The 21619-nt window shown below is 38.5% G+C and overlaps 1 protein-coding gene across 1 annotated transcript in view; it reads right to left on the minus strand.

Moving 5' to 3' along the window:
• mybpc1 (myosin binding protein C1) overlaps nucleotides 1–17778 on the minus strand; it is a 42710-nt gene extending 24932 nt beyond the window's left edge. Inside the window, exons 1-10 of the mRNA XM_083546559.1 lie at nucleotides 17262–17778; nucleotides 14544–14630; nucleotides 12738–12785; nucleotides 8376–8417; nucleotides 8001–8042; nucleotides 5192–5302; nucleotides 3156–3304; nucleotides 2961–3078; nucleotides 2811–2859; nucleotides 2045–2101 (exon numbers count right to left, since the gene is read on the minus strand). Of these exons, the coding sequence (XP_083402685.1) occupies nucleotides 2045–2101; nucleotides 2811–2859; nucleotides 2961–3078; nucleotides 3156–3304; nucleotides 5192–5302; nucleotides 8001–8042; nucleotides 8376–8417; nucleotides 12738–12785; nucleotides 14544–14630; nucleotides 17262–17739 (1181 nt within the window). The 5' untranslated portion in view covers nucleotides 17740–17778. The remainder of the gene's footprint in view (nucleotides 1–2044; nucleotides 2102–2810; nucleotides 2860–2960; nucleotides 3079–3155; nucleotides 3305–5191; nucleotides 5303–8000; nucleotides 8043–8375; nucleotides 8418–12737; nucleotides 12786–14543; nucleotides 14631–17261) is intronic.
• Nucleotides 17779–21619: the final 3841 nt, after the last annotated feature.

A 21619-nucleotide genomic window follows, 5' to 3' on the forward strand; every position in this document is an offset into this window, starting at 1 on the left:
ATGCAAATATGTTAAAAACGTGTAGTTTTTTAAATCGATGAATCTTACTATCCCTAAAAAATATATTTATATACTTTTTTGCAAAAATGACAAGGGAGGGATTTGTTATGCAGCTTATGATTTTTAAATAATGAAAAAAATGGCATCTCAGTTAAGTTGGCACATGGAGTATGTCAGTGGTAAAGACAAAATAAATGAACATTCATTTTAAAATATTATATATATTTTCTTACATTTTCTTTACATAGCAAGTCTTTAAAGGTCGAAGCTATGATTAGAACATTATAGCTAGCATAAAAGAGAGTTTTCTTAGCCATGATGTTATAAAGGCCGGTTCCTATACAGGCATCTTCGATTAGTAAGTCATGTCTCAGAATGAGGGGTGAGTGTTTATTAACGGTGAATTGTTATAAAACGGTTATTGGGGATGTTTTATAGGAAAAGTGAGAAGTTCGGTTAATCATCACTAGTCGATGGTAATCAGGCCTTACACTCACAGACATTGTTCTGAATGTCTGGAAGATCTGATGGAAACAGCATGAAGTGTTTTTTTTTGTTTGTTTGTTTCATTTTGTTTCCTCTAATGTATGTTTCACAGTACAGAGCACTGACAGGCACATTTGCAATATTATCATGTATTCATTTGCATTTCAAAGATGCTCCAGTGTAGCGATAACACTATTTCGCAGCTTCATTTAGAGACGATCCACCAACTTCGCATAAATCGCTGGAAAATTGTGCCCTTTGTTTTTTTGTTTTGTTTTTTTAATTTATGTCCTCCTTTGGATACTTGAGCACCACTTCTGAGACGTAGCAAACTTACAGTACTCATGGATTATTGTCACGATCTATTCTTCTCAATGCACTACGTCAAGCAATGTCAGTCCAGTAATTAAATTGTTGCTTATCTTTTTATTTAATCGTTCTATTTATATGCCCAATATCTTTATCACTCAGTAAATAATTGTATCTAGTAAACTTCCTGGTTGGGCAAATGATGATGAAACAAATAAAACAAAGGGACAATTTCCATGATTTCCGCGCATTTCTGGAACTTGAATGAATGCTGCATTAAAATAAAGTGTTACCAGACTACAGTACACCAACACTCTGTTGTTTGTCCATGCTAGATACACTACGGGATTGCAGTACTTACCGGCAGTAAGGTCTAATTTAATTACCTACTGTCTGTACTAACCTGGTGTTTCTGAATGCGTGGGAAAGAAGAAGAGACAAGCCAAAATAAATGCTGAATTGTGTTTTGTCCCTTTTGTGCTATTTCGTGATGAGCAGAGCACAAAAGCAAACCCTTTTTTAGTTTTTTTTTCTTTTAATGATGTATTTCCTATACACAATTATGGGATTATAAATTCATACCATTATAAATAAATACCCTTATACAACCATTATAGCACATGTACTATGTATAAATATGTTGGAAGTGAAAACAATAACCAACTCAGATCACATTTCAGCCAGTGCCTAAGAAAGAAAAGAAGAGAAGGAAGGAAGGAAGGAAGGAAGGAAGGAAGGAAGGAAGGAAGGAAGGAAGGAAGGAAGGAAGGAAGGAAAGTAGGAAGGAAGGAAGGAAAGTAGAAAGGTAGGTAGGTAGGTAGAAAGAAAGAAAGAAAGAAAGAAAGAAAGAAAGGAAGAAAGGAAGGAAGGAAGGAAGGAAGGAAGGAAGGAAGGAAGAAAGGGAAGTAGGTAGGTAGGAAGGAAGGTAGGAAAGTAGGATAGAAGGTAGGTAGGCAGGAAAAAAGAAAGGTAGATAGGTATGTATAGTAAGGAAGGATGAAAGGAATGAAAGAAGGAAGAAAGAAAGGACAGAATGTAGGTAGTTGGGAAGTAAGGAAAGATGGATGGAAGGAAGGAAGGTAGGTAGGAAGAAAGAAAAGAAGGAAAGAAGAAGGGAAGTGAGGAAAGAGGGAGGGAAAGAGGGTAGGTAGGTATGTACTATAAAAAAGACAGAAGGATAGGAAGAAAGAAAGCAAGCAAAAAAGAAGAGAACCACATGTCCCTCTGAGGGGCGGTTTATATTTCTCACCTATGTTTAAGAAGCCCACTAAAGTCAAGCTCTCCTGCATCCTCCTGGCCTTCACTGCTGTTGTTAACAAGGAGAGATTAATGGAAATTCAATTAGTCAAACACTGGAATAAAAAAAAACAACGCAACCCGGGAACCTCTGCCTCCAATCTATGCATGAGCATCGAGCAAATGCATAGTTGAGGTGAACACAAAAGCCTTTCGCTCGGAGCAAATCGGTTTTTGCACAGGCTGTGTACATTGTGTCTCCCAGGAGACCCATGACTGCCTTCTCACATCACTTTTCATGCAGACGTGTTGTGAGAACGATGAGTGTGCGTCGCTGTTTGGACACGTTGTGTTCAAACGCAAGCAATGGCCTTGAACTTATCGACACATTAGTGAAGATGTTTACATTCTTTTTCTTTGGTTTGATGGATTCAGGTTAATTGTGAACATAGTAATCCAGAGTTTATTCAAACCGTGTCCTAAAACTGGTTTGTAGTGGATTACAGAAGTCCAATTTAAACAATTAAACCACATCACCTTGCCTGAGAAGAAGCACAGTTACAATACATAATCATTACTTTTACCAACAAACAATTCTGTAGAAAATAGTACAGGAAAGTTTTTCCCCCATATACAAAGTCTGAAATTGTGTTCTTAACCATCAGACTGGATTATCACCTTATCTCTAATTAAACACACTAACAATAAAAAAATCCTTCTTGCTGATATAGTTCACTGCTAATCTGGAACATCATGCATCACATTGACCTTCTCATTACCTTCTTTTGAATGCTGAGCGAATGTCAATACTCTGAGTCTCTGGGACATCTGTCCAAAACAAACATTAGTGTTATATGTTTTTATACACCATGTCCTTGATGAAATGTTTTAGGAGATCTTTGCAAATCACCATGATGAACGAGACAAACCTTTAACCTCGAGATCAAAAGAGCAGCTGTCAAACTTATCCTTATAAGTCACTTCACATCTGTAATTGCCACCGTAGTTCTCTTTGGCCTTAATGATATGCATCTCAAACGTGTGAATCTGTAGGAGAAAGGGGTCCTGAATTACTGCAAGGGAGACATTTCTGTATTGTGGTCTTAAATAAATATATACATTACCTTCGTCATACGGTCGAAACTTTCCTTCAGCTGTAGGTGTTTTCCAGTCTTGCTTGCCAGATCCATCCATTTCCCTTTAAACCACTTGACTGTTGGCTTACGGAGCAAATCCTTGGCCTCTACCTTTGCAATAAAGGTAATGTCTCCACCTTTAAAACATATGACATAAGAGTTAAATCCAAACATAAGGGAAAGCTCCTGCATACATTTTTTTTTCATGTTTTTTTTAAACCCCTAATCAATTCTCAAACAAAAGGAAAGATGGGAAGGAAGGAAGGAAGGAAGGAAGGAAGGAAGGAAGGAAGGAAGGACGGAAGGAAGGAAGGAAGGAAGGAAGGAAGGAAGGAAGGAAGGAAGGAAAAAAAAAGAAAGAAAGAAAGAAAGAAAGAAAGAAAGAAAGAAAGAAAGAAAGAAAGAAAGAAAGAAAGAAAGAAAGAAAGAAAGAAAAAGAAAGAAAAAAAGAAAAAAGGAATGAAAGTAGGAAGGAAGAAAGGAAGAAAGGAAAGTAAGTAGTCCAGTTTCAGTTTGGTCTAAAAAGTCTACTGCCATTTCATTGTTTCAACAGTTTCCTTTTAGCTTTTTTTCCAGGTAGGAAGAAAGAGAGGAAGGAAAGTAAGTAGGAAAGAAAGAAGGAAGGTACAAAGGAAGGAATAAAGGAAGGAAGGAAGTACAGTAGCTAAACAGGAAGAAAGGAAAATAGGTAAGTAGACCTAGACCTAAGTAGGTAAGTAGACCTAGACCTTTCAGCAGCAGTCATCACACTCAACCACAAGCCTTTCTTGTCTACCCTCAGGAACCTTGGTATCCACAGAGCAGCTTGGGAATACCTAGAAAGTCGCTCATACAAGGTAACATGGAGGGGGTCCACATCTGCCCCACACAGACTCTTCACTGGTGTCCCACAAGGCTCAGCACTTGGTCCCCTCTTGTTCTCTCTCGATACTCACTCTCTTGCTGAAGTCATATCCTCACATTGTTTTTGTTTTTTTACCACTGATATGCTAAATACACTCAACTCATCTTCTTTATTCCTCCCTCAGATACCACAGCTGCCGCTTGGGTCTCGGCATGCTTGGCAGACATATCTTTGTGAATGAGTGCTCATCAACTAAAATTCAACCCAAGCAAAACCAAACTGCTGGTCATCCCAGGTGATTCATCTCCAGGTCAGGATATCAAAATAACTCTTCATAACTCTCTGCTCTCCCCTTCAGCCACTGCTCGCAACATTGGAGTGACCATGGACAATTTACTGTCCTTCTCCTTATAGGTTGCTAATGTGGCTTGTTCTTGTCGATTTTTTTCTCTACAACATCCGAAGGATCATTTCTGTCCATACAGGCTGCTTAGGTGCTTAGGTGAAGTAAGTATACTTCAAGGCTCTTCATTGTTCTGGCAGCAAGGTGGTGTATAAACTTTCCCTAGATGTCTGAACAGTGGAGTCCCTGGCTATCTTCAAGCGACGTTAAAGACCTACCTTTTTCCGAAACACTTAAACTAACACTTTTTAAGTTTGCTTTGTTTAAAAAAAATCCTCTCAACAGACTTATAGACTGTTTGTTTTTTTTTTATTTTGAAACTTACAAGTGTAGATTTATTAATTGATAGAGAGTCAAAGCACTTTTGTACGTCGCTCTGGACATGGGTGTCTGCTAAATAACATAAATGTAAATGTAAGTGGGAAGGAAGGAAGGAAGGAAGGAAGGAAGGAAGGAAGGAAGGAAGGAAGGAAGGAAGGAAGGAAGGAAGGTGGTTCATCTCAATTTGGTCTAAATAGTCCACTGCCTTTTCATTTTACTGTTTCACCAGTTTTCTCTTAGGTTTTATTTCCAGAATGTATGCTTTTAGAGTCAGGTACATAACTGCAGAACACAAGTGTTCTCCTTGATTTTCTCAGATCTTGAAAGCACAAAATGACTGAATGAATAACATCAGACAGCAGAGCTTACAACAGCTTCATGGTTTCATAGAGTATATTCATGGCCACCTCCTTTTGCTCTAATAAAATCATGCTTAGAACTATGGCATGTACTAACCTACTTGGATGGAGCCACCCTGTGGTTTCTCAATAAGTAAGGTAGAGAGAGGAGGATTTTCCACCTGTTTCTCAATATCCTCAGGAAGTGGTCCATCTCCCAGGGACCACACTGTGAATAGAGCAGAACATTACATTCACCAGTTCACCAAATTAGAATATTTCCTCAATCATACACATTGACTCACACCAATTTACAGACCCACACAAAGACACAACTGCCAGCTGAGAACACAGCATTTAGCAACATGGAAAGCATAAAGATATTAGCAACAACGATACACCTGCGAAAAGTGGGGAAAAGAGAAGAAATATATTTATTAACACATAACGGTTATACCCGGCAAAACCTGTGTAGATATAAACTGTAACATTTCCTTATTGTCAGCCATAACTTGAAAAGACATCCAGGTGAGGCGTTTCTGTGGAACAAAAACACAGCTCACAAAGACATAAAAACAATTAAAACAATACCATTCATAATAAATTAAAATGCTGTGAACCTGAATTCTAACAGAACCCAGGAAACAAAACCTATTCAACATCGCATATAATCGCTTGTATATTTTATCAGACAATAGTCGAGAGCGTTGGATATTTATGGTTACGTATGTAGAGACACAAATCCTCAAGATGTTGTTTGCTGTCCTAAAGGGTGGGGAGGTGGTAGCCTAGCATTGGACTTGGAGTCCCGAACATACCAGGCTGCCACTCTTTGGGCCCTTGAGCAAGGCCCTTAACACCCCATGGGTGCTCAGTTGTGGGAATGGGGATAAAGTACTCCACCATGGATGGTCCCTAACACGAGTAAAAAAGGAGGAGGGTGGACCCTGTGACAAAAAACGCTACGTAAACGGCCAGTAAGCTATCAGGACCTTGCCTCCTAATGCACATCATGGTGCAGTAGGAATAATAATAAAAAAAATTTTACAGGGACCTAGCTAAGCAAATGTCTCTATCAATTTGGGACAACAGATCTGCATAGTTATTTCCAACAAATGGAACACAGATAGAGAGTGAGCTAGGAATAGGCCAAATTTGTCCCAGTGTTCTGGCAGTCCCTGGTCTGCCAAAGACATTTATGCATCCATAGTACTATTGTACAGTCCTGGTGAACGTTTTGTTCTTTTAATGAAGATGGCTGAGATGATGCAGTGCAATGTCATGTGGTAACATCTCCAAAATTGTAAGCAGGCTTGAGGACCATCAAGCTATGGGCTTCATCAATTCCAACTAGCTGAGTATCACTGAGGAACTGATTATCAATCTCTGGTTGGTTACTGGTAGCAACCAGAATCCTTCCTATAGGAACACCCTCCATTGAAAGAGTGCTTTGTCTACATTCTTGCTTTGGCCAGGGAGGCCATCTATAGACTTTATGGCAATAGAAGCTTGTAAACACACATTCTGAAAATATACCAGTTCAGTCGCATAATTTGTATACTAAAGATGGTCAGGAAGATGTAGTACTGATGAAAGCAGCCATACTGTTTCTGAACAAACCGCATGGTTTGACCTTTATGGAAATTAGCTCACAGGTCCTGGAGGATAACTGCCCCCTTCTGGTCCTAAATGCATTTTATACATTATATACTATAAATTTGATGTACCAGGGTATCTTTAGAAAACCTTGTCTGTTACTATATATGTTTTAGTCTGTTTTTCTAGTTGGACAAACAATAGTTGGATTTGCAGTAGAAGGATCGATGTATGCACTTATCACAACAAGGTTCAATATGTGGTAACATCTCCAAAACTGTAAGAAGGCTTGAAGCCCATCACTGAGATCACTGATTATCAATTTCTGGATGGTTACGGGTAACGACCAGAACCTTTCTGATAGGCCAAAGTAGCCAAAGTACTCTTTTACTGGCAAAAGAATACCCTCAATTGGCAGAAAAAGAGTACATTGGCTATGCTTTTTTTTAAGAAGGATGCTGTGCAAACCAGATCTGATCTCAGCCAGGCTAAAATTCAGTCATTAAAAAATCAGTCATAGACTGTTCAATAATATGAGACTGGACCTTTGTGCCATGTGATCCTTCTTAAAGAAAAGTCACATTGTACAATTGTCTGAAATGATAGGTAGGCAGCTCTAGTTGTGAAACTTAGCTTTGTTTATTTAACAATGCAAACCAAGATTGCACCTCAGCTTTACTGTAAAGGATTACACAATAAAGTCATTGACTTAGTTCAGTTGTGATTCTTGATAAACAATGTTAAATCTACTTTTGGCAAGTCTTACAGAAAGAATGTTTTTAATGCAAATGTTGCATCGTGCTCAAGGTGCTTTTTGGTGAATATGAGTGATTCTCCTCCTAAATAGAGAACAACATCAACACTGTCAGGGGGTCTTATTCTTATTTAAGGTCAGCTAGCTACCATACCTAATGTTAGCAATACCATTAAATATCTGCCACCTACACAGAGTATAGTCGCAAGGTGGAGGGCATTCACTTAACTTACCGTCTGTATGAAATTCATTATGGCAGTCTAGAGTAGTATTTTCCAGCTGTGATTTCTTTTTAAGCAACAATTATCAAACTTGAAAGTAGATGCTCTTTTATTTGCTGTAGTTTACTTACAAGACAGTTCTATACATTTTTCCATAAAAAGCTTATGAAAGCGTTGTAGTATGTAATGCTATGTTGGTTTTCGGCTAAATGAACACGTCATGATGTTCCTTTATTGGGAAAATTAATCTACTAACATTGGCTCGCAATTTAAGCATATGTCCCCATCAATCACTGCACTGGTGAGTGTTTTTCAGTTGTAAAAAAGTATGAATGCTAGTATGGCTCAAGGGTTACCTGAGTCTTTCCTTTCCCTGGATGACTGAGGGGTGCTATCATCTAAACAAAGACAGAGAAAACGTTTTACAGCATATTACGGAAAATATTACTGTAAAGCAAGTTGCAGGAATGTGTGAAGATGGGAAGATCATGCACTCGTGGTGAAAGATACTGATTTTGTTAGTAGGGAAGATGCAGTCTTTGTCAATTGTCAATCTTTTGTGCTTTGGAGACTCATTTTGAGGTAAATTAAATTTCCAACATACAAAACCAAAAGGTTTTAGGAGCTACTGTATATGTAAGTTCCATAGCTTACAAATATAGAGTTAAACTATAAATGTAAATCAAACATATCTAGAATTACATTAAACTCATTAAATATGAGATGCTTACTAGATAGATCAACTGAAAGGTTCTTGTGTGTACTGCCGTCCTCTGGAAAGAAAACACAATATTAATTGACATCTAATTTAAATAAAGTAATAAAAATAAAAATAAAAATTTTGAAAGCACAATATTGTTATAATTGGGACAAAGACATCAACACAGCATGAAATACGTGAGATATCTCTTTGATGATAAAATTCAAAGAACACTTTTTTGGATAAATACAATGTATAAAGGCACATACTGAATGTTACGTGTATTTGTTTGTTATGAATATTGAAATAAGTACATTGTAGACACTGACCAACAAAGTGAGCATCACATCTGTAGCTTTACAATATAGGGGTTCTCTAGTTCTTTAATAGTTCACCTAAGATGAGTTTTATATTGAGCTTTTTTCCAAGATGGAAAAGACTTATCCAAAGAACCATTAAAAGTTAAGGATGTAAACCACTTTTTATCTTGTGTAGTCAAGCAGATTTTATATATATTAGGGCTGTCAATCGATTACAATATTTAATTGCGATTAAATCGCACAATTGTCATGAGTTAACTCCTGATTAATCGCAACTCAAACACATATTTTTATCTGTTCTAAATGTTTTTTAGGTTTTTAATACTCTAATGAACAAATATTGATGCTTTATGCAAATGTATGTTTATTATTATTGAAACCAAAGCATGAAGACAAAATATTCTTGTAAATGTTTTAAAGTAATGATGGTGTTTTAAATTACGAAAATCATCAGGACACCAAACGTAACTTTTGCTATGTTTCCTCACGGACGTTTTTAATTGCCGGATGTGTGCATCATGGCGGATTTTGGTGATTGAACTACAAATGAAGTTTATTCACTAAATAAAGACATTCTACAATTGTCTGAAATGTTAGGTAGGCAACTCTAATTGTGAAATTTAGCTTTGTTTATTTAGCAATGCAAAATAAGTTTACACAAGGATTACCTGTCAGTGATTACACAATAAATTCAGTGACTTAGTTCAGTTGTAATTCTTGATAAACAATGGTAAATCTACCTTTGGCAGGTCTTACAGAAAGAATGGTTTTATTGTGAGTGTTGCATCGTGCCCTGGATGCTTTATAGTGAATATGAGTGATTCTCCTCCTAAATAGAGAACAGCAACCACACTATCAGGGGTTCTTATTCTCACTGAAGGACAGCTAGCTAACATACCTAATGTTAGCAATACCACTGAATCTCTCCCAACAACACTGAGTATAGTCGCAAGGTGAAATGGCATTTACTCAAATTACCATCTGTATGAAATTCAGTATGGCAGTCTAGAGTAGTATTTCGCAGCTGTGGTTTCTTTTTCAAAAATAATAATTTTTGTATTTATTTATTTATATTTGTAATAAAAATATTCAAACAAAAATGCGTGCTGCATTAATCACCTGTTAATAAAAATTAGTGCTGTTAAAATGATTTTGCATTAATGCGTTATTAACGCATTTATTTTAACAGCCCTAATAATATATATGTCAGTATATACAGTGAGGAAAATAAGTATTTGAACACCCTGCTATTTTGCAAATTCTCCCACTTAGAAATCATGGAGTGGTCATCGTAAAATTGTCATCGTAGGTGCATGTCCACTGTGAGAGACATGATCTAAAAACAAAATCCTGAAATCACAATGTATGATTTTTAAACTATTTATTTGTATGATACAGCTGCAAATAAGTATTTGAACACCTGAGAAAGTCAATGTTAATATTTGGTACAGGAGCCTTTGTTTGCAATTACAGAGGTCAAACGTTTCCTGTAGTTTTTCACCAGGTTTGCACACACTGCAGGAGGGATTTTGGCCCACTCCTCCACACAGATCTTCTCTAGATCAGTCAGGTTTCTGGCCTGTCGCTGAGAAACACGGAGTTTGAGCTCCTTCCAAAGATTCTCTATTGGGTTTAGGTCTGGAGACTGGCTAGGCCACGCCAGAACCTTGATATGCTTCTTACAGAGCCACTCCTTGGTTATCCTGGCTGTGTGCTTCGGGTCATTGTCATGTTGGAAGACCCAGCCTCGACCCATCTTCAATGCTCTAACTGAGGGAAGGAGGTTGTTCCCCAAAATCTCGCAATACATGGCCTCGGTCATCCTCTCCTTAATACAGTGCAGTCGCCCTGTCCCATGTGCAGAAAAACATCCCCAAAGCATGATGCTACCACCCCCATGCTTCACAGTAGGGATGGTGTTCTTGGGATGGTACTTATCATTCTTCTTCCTCCAAACACATTTAGTGGAATTATGACCCAAAAGTTCTATTTTGGTCTCATCTGACCACATGACTTTCTCCCATGACTCCTCTGGATCATTCAAATGGTTATTGGCAAACTTAGGACGTGCCTGGACATGTGCTGGTTTAAGCAGGGGAACCTTCCGTGCCATGCATGATTTCAAACTATGACGTCTTAGTGTATTACCAACAGTAACCTTGGAAACGGTGGTCCCAGCTCTTTTCAGGTCATTGACCAGCTCCTCCCGTGTAGTTCTGAGCTGATTTCTTACCTTCCTTAGGATCATTGAGACCCCACGAGGTGAGATCTTGCATGGAGCCCCAGTCCGAGGGAGATTGACAGTCATGTTTAGCTTCTTCCATTTTCTAATGATTGCTCCAACAGTGGACCTTTTTTCACCAAGCTGCTTGGGAATTTCCCCGTAGCCCTTTCCAGCCTTGTGGAGGTGTACAATTTTGTCTCTAGTGTCTTTGGACAGCTCTTTGGTCTTGGCCATGTTAGTAGTTGGATTCTTACTGATTGTATGGGGTGGACAGGTGTCTTTATGCAGCTAACAACCTTGAACAGGTGCATCTAATTTAGGATAATAAATGTAGTGGAGGTGGACATTTTAAAGGCAGACTAACAGGTCTTTGAGGGTCAGAATTCTAGCTGATAGACAGGTGTTCAAATATTTATTTGCAGCTGTATCATACAAATAAATAGTTTAAAAATCATATATTGTGATTTCTGGAATTCTTTTTTTTTAGATTATGTCTCTCACAGTGGACATGCACCTACGATGACAATTTCAGACCCCTCCATGATTTCTAAGTGGGAGAACTTGCAAAATAGCAGGGTGTTCAAATACTTATTTTCCTCACTGTATATCAGGATATATATAGACCTCTAAAAGTGTGCTATCTGGCACCAAGATGTTAGCAGTAGATACTTCAAATCCTACAATTCTTGGAAAAGCCATGTTTGGGGAATAATCAGAATTGTTTGCGGAAGCCAACATGAATTACACTTCTATAAGGAAGACTCTATGGATCAGACTTCTATGAGGAAGACTCCATGGAACAGATTTGTTTGAGGAGGACTTCATGGACCAGACTTGTTTTAGGAAGCCTTTATGGATCACACTTGTTTGGGGAAGCATCCGTGGATCAGACTTGTTTGAGGAGGACTTCATGGAACAGACTTGTTTGAGGAAGCCTTTATGGATCATACTTGTTTGAAGAAAGATCAGATTTGTTTGGTGGAGCCTTCATGGATCAGACTTGTTTGGGGTAGCCTTTAGAGATTAGACATGTTTGAGGAAGCTCCATGGATCAGACTTCTTTGGGGAAGCCTCCAAGCATCAGACCTTTTTGAGAAAGACTTCATGCATCAGACATGTTTGAGGAAGACTTCATGCATCAGCCTTATTTGAAAAAGTAATCATGGATCAGATTTGTTTGGGGAAGTCTTCATGCAGACCAAAAAGTCTAGCGAGGCTAAGTCAATACCTGTCACTGGCTCACTGGTTGTTCTTCCTTGGACTACGTTTGGTAGGTATTATGCATACCGATATAAATCCCCACCTGTTGTTTTGTAGATTTGGAACTTTTGAAAGTTGCTCAGATCTTTACACTTTTTTTCTGCTTACAACACATCAACTTCAAGATCTGACTGCAGTTTTGTTTGTTTGATAGATTTTTTATCATGACTATTATTATGTAAGTCATAACAGGACCTTATTTGTCTCTCATGGACATTTACCATATCATCTTTTTTTAATCTCTTAATCCAATGTCCTTGATTAATAACTGAAACATTGTAATTGCTGTGGTATAAGGGGGAATGAGACTTCAGAGTTTATGGTTCTATGGAAAATCCCCTCTGCTTCTTAGTTATGCTTCAACACACAATTCCAGCATGGATTAATTTCATATAACTGCTGGTTTTGAAGTGTGTTATTCATTATATATCTATTGTTAACACATTTTTCAGTATACAGTATATTTTTTTCTGTTCAATCTATGTTGTGTGCTGATGTGCAGTGGCATGTCAGATCTACACTAACATGTCTACAGTGAAAAAAAAAGAAGATGGGGAACATGGGGAAAGGTGCTGTCATGGCCACCAACCTGATGGGGGTGGAGGAGACGGACTGCTGGCAGTCACTTCATCGTTATCTGCAACGAAAGTAAAATCGACACACACCCACCTGTCAATGAGTTCCACGTCCATTCACATGTCAGCACAGCATGCAGGCAAAGTGTGTTCACCGGACGCCGAACTGGGTCACATGACAACATGACGTGAAATGGGAAAAGCGCGGCCCAGGTACAGACATGATCGTACAAAATGGAATGGAATAAAATGAGTGTACTTGTGTGTGTGTGTGTGTGTGTGTGTGTGTGTGTGTGTGTGTGTGTGTGTGTGTGTGTGTGTGTGTGTATATGTGTGTGTCTGTGTGTGTGTGTGTGTGTGTGTGTGTGTGTGTGTGTGTGTGTTTGACATTAGATTAAAGAATGAAATGGTGTGATGCAGCCAAAAAAAAAAAAAAGGCAGGGGTTTTAACAAGCCAACAATTTCATCGGATGTGTGAATAAAGCGGTGAGAAAACCTTTGCGTCATCGCATACAAACGTGACTTTGCGTGAACTTTCGGAAAATTGTGCAGCCGGGTTCATACAGCAGCAGCAGCATTGCGTCCAGCACGAACAAGCAAAGCCATTATATCATTATTACTTTCTCATTTGTCCTTTCTTTTCTAATTGCACTGCAAAGAAACGACATTTCAGCAAGTCGAAATATCTGGAATGTTGACGTTTTCCTCTAAGATCACATTAAAGCGAATATAAGTGAGCAGCTTAAGGTTTCTAGAAAAGCAACTCAGGAATAATCAGGATGGATTTGGACTGTAATTAATCTGCTACAACGGCTTAAAACTACTATCTGCATAAACAGTTCTGCATTAAAGCATCTATAATAGAACAATTCACTGAACAGCAGATCTAACCAATGATAAAACTGTAATGTATGGACATAAAGTGGCACCTAGATAAGGACGTCTGCTTCCATCTTTTCCTCATATCAGCCACTTGCTCATTGGGTATAGGCACTAGCATATAAACTGACATCTTATAACCTATTTATCTCTGTAAAGCTGCTTTGGGACAATGTCCATTTACCTTTAAATTAAGCTCCAATCTTCTGGGAAGATGTCTCACTAGATTTTAAGGAGATTTGTATAGAATTTATTCATCCACAAAGGTGTTAGCAAAGTGAGGTGTAGGTGAGAAGATAAGGAGGCCTGGGGTGCCCAGGGTTGGAGCTTTATATAGCAGGAGATCTTCCATATCTTTTGACCCATGGAAAGCAGATCTTCATGGAGCATGTTTTGTGCAATGTCATGCAGGAACAGGTTTGGAACTTCTTGTTGAAGTGAAGGAGAAAATGTAATGCTAAAGACGTTCCAGACGTTTCTCTACATACTGTATGGGTGGAAGAGTCAGATGTCCAAATACTTAAAATGAGAAAAACTAAATGAAATAAGTTCCTGAAAAAGGTTACTGAATCTTATATCTGGGTTATTGTAGTTTTGGATAGTTTTGTATCTATATTTTGTTAGGCTTTTTTTATGTTATTTTTTTGCAGTGCGTTTTCTATCAAACATAGTTTCCTCCACTTCTCTCATGCAAACTTAAACAGTGCTATAGCAACAATTTGTCACACGTTTACAGGTGCCACACACACACACACACACACACGCGCGCGCGCACGCCGCGAATAAATAGGTGGCATTAAAGCACGTTCACAGCATAAACCAGTGTAGCTTTGGCTGATATGATAAATATAGACAGCACTAAATAAATATAGAAAACTGCAAAATACAATCGTAGAAACACACAAACACACTAGTGGAAGTGTTTCGATGCAGCGTCAGACCTTTGAGGTTGGGGGAAGGAGGGGGAACCACCGTGACTATCGGCACCGTAGCAGCAGCCTTCACGGCATCGTTCTCAGGTGCTGCTGCTGATTGGGACAAGGCTAGGGCATGTTAGTGTTCTCGAATTCGCTTTCTCTCTCTCACACACACACATACACTTGTACATCATTTAGAGAAAAAACAAGATCCTGATATACATTATGGTGTCAAAGGTTTGTGGAAACCTGAGCATCAACATCCCATTTCACATTTATGCCCCATTTACTGTTATACTAAACTTCACTTGTGTGGGAAAATGTTCCACTAGATTCATCCACCAGAGTGTTTATAATGTCTGGTGCTGGTGTAGGTGAGGTGAGGAGGCCTGGGGTTCAGTCAGCGTTCACAGGTTTAATAGGGTTGGACCTCTATAGCAGATATTTCACATCTTCCAACCCATGTAAATCTTCATGGCGCTGGCTTTGTGCACATGCTGGAACAGGTTTTGGAAAATATAATGCTGCCAAATGCATCCAAAGACAATTGTGTGTCTCCAACTTTGTCTCCAATTTAAATTCTTTTCAGACCCAAACCCTTTCCAGCATGACACAAAGTGCACAAAGCCAGCTCCGTGAGGATCTGCTTTCCATGGGTTGGAAGATGTGGAAAATCCACTGCTATAGAGCGCCAACCCTATTGAACATAACCTTCTCTACATCAGTACCTGACTTTACTAACACTCTTGTGGCAGAATGAATCTCCAAAGATTCCAACAAAATTTAGTGGAACATCTTCCCAGAAGAGTGGAGCTTATTAGAAGAGCAAACAGGGACTAGTGTCAGGTGTTCACAAACCTTTTGATGTTGTGTAAGCGCACACTCCTTCCTCTTTTATCTCTTATATTTTGTATTATGTATCTGTGATCTGACGTACACATGAACCTCTGCTGAAGTTGCCCAAAATGTATGGAGGATTAGTTGCAGGCTAAACGCAATGTGTCCGATTCAAATGCTCGTTCCCAAGCTGGACTTGGAGCCTAAAGGCAATGGCATCTGCTTCAGCTCACTGACACCAAACGCAAGTCTCATGCGTTGAAAAGCAGCTCTCCACTGGCGCAAAGTTAGTTTTCAGAGGAACAGAACGTGTAGCATGGCGACATTTATAAAGACCATAACTTTATGATTCTCTGATTTAAAAACACAGTCACAGTACTTACATGATCCATTAACAGTGATATAAATAAGAAGAACTTTCAGATGTCATGGATTAGTGACTACACAAGGTTAATATCATGTTCATGAGCAAGTCTGATGATTAAACCAGTCAGTATATGTGTGGCAGTCTGGGAAAGTCATCACACCACTGTTATTAAAGTTGTAAACTATTGTGCACTACCATACCAGTGGGTTTTTCATATAAGCCAGTTATCCCAGATCTCTCCCATCAGTCACTATGGCCTCAGATGACACCCATGATACCTAGATACTTTCCCATATTTAGTCACCCTGTTACTGATTGAGTACATCTTTGCTCTGTCAACACACACACACACACACACACACACACACACACTCTCTTTCACTCTATTTATGAGACTTATTAATATACATTTTCTTAATATAAGGGGGCCAAGCACCGATGGTTTGTGCATTTGGCACTCTATTGTTATTCTTTTCTTCTTCTTCTTCTGTTCAGGGTGTCTATTTCAGCCCATAGAAACGATTGCAAAAGGTTGTTAAATTTCACACACTGATTGAGGATTGTCTGGGGAACATTCCAGACCAAATCTGGGCCAAATGCTGCCAATTTGCAAGCACTTATGTTTAAAGTTGTGTCCAAAGTTTAAAAGCCATCCAATTGATTTTCCATCATCTTGGATTTTTTGGCAAGAAATGTTCTCTTTTGTTACTCCTCCTACACATCTGGCGAAATCATGACCAAATTAATCATTTCTTTTTCGGAGTTCAAAAGTTATTTGATAAAGAACACTAAAAAACGGTTTGTCCGTACATTATGGCATTTGCCCTTATCCACAGCAACCTACATTTATGTCATTTTATACAATTGAGCAGTTGAAGGTTAATGCTTTGCTCAAGAGCCCAGCAGTGGCAACTTAGTGGTGCTGGGATTTGATCTCATGACCTTCTCCAACATCTTAAACACTGAGCTACCCTTCCACAGGAACACCCCCCCCCCCCCCCCCATGAGACAAATCACTATGGCGCCACCTACTGGTCAAAACTTACAATCATGTGCTAAAAAATTACATCTTACATCTATGTTTTTTGTTTAGCAGTAAAATGCTGTTTGCAGCTATGATATTAATAATAATAATAATAATAATAATAATAATAATAATAATAATAATAATAATAATAATAATAAATAAAGTGTATATCTTTAAATGTAATTTTAAAATTTTCCATGTGTGTGAAATAAAAAAAAGACTCTTTTTTAATTTTATGTGTATATATATATATATATATATATATATATATATATATATATATATATATGTGTGTGTGTGTGTGTGTGTGTGTGTGTGTGTGTGTGTGTGTGTGTGTGTGTGTTTTTCCCCAGACTGTGACACATACATGTGATATACACTGTTAAATATCATGCTGAATAAGGTGAAATTGCACAAAAACTTTCAGAAAAAAGTGCTTTTTGATTAGTGACAGCAGTTCTTATGCACCATGCTGGTTATGGGTTTACAGATTAAAGACGGCGATCCTCACCTGTGGATGGAGGGAGTTCAGAAGCCTCCTCAAGCTCACATAATTGCACCGTCTTAACGGGGTGTGTGGACTCTGGCTTCTCCTGTTCATGCACTACAGGCTCTGTCACTATTGGCTGTGGCTGTGAGATTTCACTCACTATTGGCTGTTGCTCAGCAACCTCAGCCAATACTGGCTGTGGCTCTACAGCTGCAGGTGTTATTGGCTCTCGCTCTGGTAGAGTCAGTTCGTGCTCTGGGGCTTTGACCACTGCTGCAGCCTCTGCACAGGCACAGCAAACACATCCAACTGGAGCAGCAAGCAAACATCTGCAGCCGAGCAATACAGCTGGATAAAACATGCTACGCATAGATGCACACTGATTAGAATCAGTTGTCTGAAAATGTTTTCCCTCACTGATTTCATTGGACCTATCCAGTTCATTAAATTGTGAATTTGTGTGGTGTGACGAGGGGTTCATTGTTTTTGAGAGACGCATGCATGTCTCTTTTGTTTCTATGCTCGGTAATGCAATTGTATAAAGATTTCCTTTTAACAAACAAATCTCTAAATGTCCAGATTTTCTTTAATTCAAACATTTTTATTTGTATTGCACTTTCATCAATGAACATTGTCTCAAAGCAGCTTTACACAGATAATGTGGTGATAAGAATGAATAAGATGTTCTTTATAAGTGTAAGTCTCCCTAATGAGCGAGCCGGTGGCGACTGTGGTGAGGAAAAACTCCCTGAGATGGCATAAGGAAGAAACCTTGAGAGGAACCAGACTCAAGAGGGAAACCCATCCTCATCTGGGTTGCACCGAATGTCCATTTATTACAGATAAACGATGTTGTGGGGTGCAGTGATGATGATCAGAAGCAAACTGTAGTCCTGAGTCAGTGTAGCAGACTGTTGACATTAACTACAGTCCAAATCCATCCTCAAAGCTCTGGAATTACTCTTTATTCCCTGTGAAAATCCTTTCTTAGCATGAACAGCTTTACACACTCTCAGCATCCAGACAGTTTGTTTCACCAAACTTTGCAATGCCTCAAATATGTTCTTCACTAGTTGGAGATTTCTTGTTCATCCCAGAGCAGTTCATTAGGATTTAGGTGCGGTGACTGGGCAGGTCATTGCATGATAGATATCATGACTGTTTGCTCTCTAAATAATGCTTACAGAGCTTACAGGACCATGAGGTTGTTGTATAGTAAAGTTCCAAAAGGCTGCAGTCCAGATAGAATTACTAGTGTTGATGTATGGAATGGGAGCCATGTTGGTTCAGGATTTCTTTCATGTTCCGGAACCTTCCCTGCTCAAAAACAACCCAAAAGCATTAAGCTTCCACTTCCATGTGTGACTGTGGGGGTGAGGCAGTCTGATCACATCTTCTCTCCTGTTCTTCATCTTATACAAGTTTTTCTGGTAGAGTCAGAATTGTCCCATTTGGACTCACCAGTCACTGATTGTCTAATTCTTATGGGGGTTTTTTATGGTTTGTTTTTTTTGCTCTTTACTGAGTTTGTTGCAAAGAAACTAAAGGCACATGAATGTGTCTCAAAAATATAAGACTCCACACTTTTCTCAGCCACTGAATGTAATTTGATGTTAGACATTTCGCTGACTGCTCAATTCCAAATTTTATTTCTGGTATTGATGCTGAAACTTCTTTTATAACTACAGAGATTTATTTATTTAATTATTTATTCAGATTTCTGGTGTTTTATACTTTTTTTTATTCTCAACATAAATATATACATATAAAGATATAATTTGTAAATCATTAGGTTTATAAAAAAATAATGATAAAAATGTAGTATGGATAATTATCAAAAGTAGTTTATAATAAAATATATGAAAAAAAAAATAAAAAAGGAATAATTTCCAAGAATAAGCTTTTCCAGATTTAGAATATTCATATAAATTATGGTTCTGGATTTTTGTTTTAAAATAAATGAATAAATCAAATTCTCCCACATTCGTATAATAAAAATAATTATTATTCATTTAAAAATTACACATCACAAATCACAAATTCTTACCACTGTGCATCGATGACAAACCACCAATAAGCAAAATAACACACGCTCACACAAGAGTGATATCGCATATATGGAATTTTCCCAGTATTGGCCAGTGATCATTTAATTTTTTTATAATTGTTGTGTTTTGTGTGAGTTTGGAAATATTGTGCTTACTGGTTTATAGTGTAGCTAAAAGAGAAATCCCATCTTATATCATAAAGTACAATGTCTCAGACATGGAGACCAAAAGCAGAAGTAAGGACACATTCATGGAGCAAAGCAAGCGTTAGTGTGTAGTGCCCGGGAAAGTGTGCGGGAGTGTGTGTGTGTGTGTGTGTGTGTGTGTGTGTGTGTGTGTGTGTGTGTGTGTGTGTGTGTGTGCGTGTGTGTGTGTGTGTGTGTGCGTGTGTAGTGAGTGCATGCACTTTGTGAAAGGAAGGCCACATTTCTATGATCAGTTTGAGTGATCAGACATTTGTGAAAAACTCACCCCTTTCTCACACGTGAAAGTGAACGTGCACTGGGTGAGAATTAAAGACCAGATCGGGAAAAAACTAAGGAAAGGAAAGAAAAGGAAAGGAAAGGAAAGAAAAGAAAAGAATAGAAAAGAAAAGAAAAGAAAAGAAAAGAAAAGGAAATGAAAGGAAAGGAAAGAAAAGGAAAGAAAAGAAAAGAAAAGAAAAGAAAAGAAAAGAAAAGAAAAGAAAAGGAAAGAAAAGGACAGGACAGGAAAGGAAAGGAAAGGAAAGGACAGGACAGGAAAGGAAAGGAAAGGAAAGGAAAGGAAAGGAAAGGAAAGGAAAGAAAAGGAAAGGATAGAAAAGGACAGGACAGGACAGGACAGGAAAGGAAAGGAAAGGAAAGGAAAGGAAAGGAAAGGAAAGAAAAGGACAGGACAGGACAGGAAAGGAAAGGAAAGGAAAGGAAAGGAAAGGAAAGGAAAGGAAAGGAAAAAAGGGCACACATAACCTACCTGGTGGAGACACCTCGAGGGAAATCTCAGCCGGAAGCACAGCCTCCCCAGTGCCTGCGGTGTGTGTAACAAACACAGCGCAAATGCAAGCACCACTTTCACAGCAATGAAGCATCAAAACATTTCACACACTCACAAACACAGACACACACTGATGCAAGATGCAATACTTCAGACATACAGACACTTACGCGAGTATACACAGGATATACAGATATAAGCAAGACAAAAAGGCTTGCAGTACAACACACACACACACATATACACACATACACACATACACACATACACACACAGTACAGTAAAGGAATGAGACACATTTTTCTGTCAGTCAAGTAAGATCTCCATTTGCAATGACCTCATTAAAACATTCAATGGAAAGGTCACCAAGGTCGAAGTCTAGATAGATTTTCTGTGAGACAGCTACACTCGTGTCACGATGCCCCCACACACACCAAGTGATTTAAAACATTTTGTTGACCGCAGCATCTGAAATTTCATCAGCTGACCAGTATTCTGTCCTCAAGCTGAAGGACAAAGTGTGTTTAGTCACTGGATTCACCGACACTATGGAGTCCTGAGATGCTACTTCTGACTTGCTCAGCATCAGCGCACGCTCTGGTGGGTTTCGGATTCGCCACCAGATACCAGCACTGGGGTGACATCATCACCATCCTCATCATCATCACCATCCTCATTATCATCATATTTAAAATCAGAACAGCAATGGCAGACTGAGACCATCAAAGATTTTGCCAAAAAAACACTACATTTTCTCTCAATTCATAAAAACAGAGCAGATCTTGAAGCAAAACAAACCCTTAAACCCTAAAAATTCATAAAAGGAACTGAAATCGCCGTGGCAAAAGAGTATTGAAAAAGATTTTGTCTTTTACCCTCTAAAACCACCATAAAACATTTATTACTCACCTTCAGGCTGACCATTTTCTGTAAAAGAAAAAAAATTACATTAATGAAGACTCATTTCTATGAAATAAATCTATTAAATTTTATATTATTATGATACTAGTTTTGTAACGCGCCAACAGATGGCAGCACAAGGCTGCACGCACAATCACAGGGAACACCAACGCTTCGAAAAGAAGATTTTAAGCCCTGGTTTAGCCTCTTCTGAGGCCCTTGAGCTAGGCCCTTAACCCTTTGTGCTCTAGGGGTGCTGTGTTCTACCTGACCACAGCTTCCTAATGTCACTGGGATATGCAAAGAAGAATTTGGCTGTGCTGTAAAATACATTTGAGAAGTATACAGAACCTTTCTTTCTATTCTTTCTGAATTACATGGTCTACTTAAGAAGATTCCCAAAACCATATCATTTAAATACCATCTTCACCCCAGTTCTGATTGCAAAGTAAAGCT

This window comes from Silurus aristotelis (genome assembly GCF_946808225.1).
Source record: "Silurus aristotelis genome assembly, chromosome: 7".
Taxonomy (NCBI): domain Eukaryota; kingdom Metazoa; phylum Chordata; class Actinopteri; order Siluriformes; family Siluridae; genus Silurus; species Silurus aristotelis.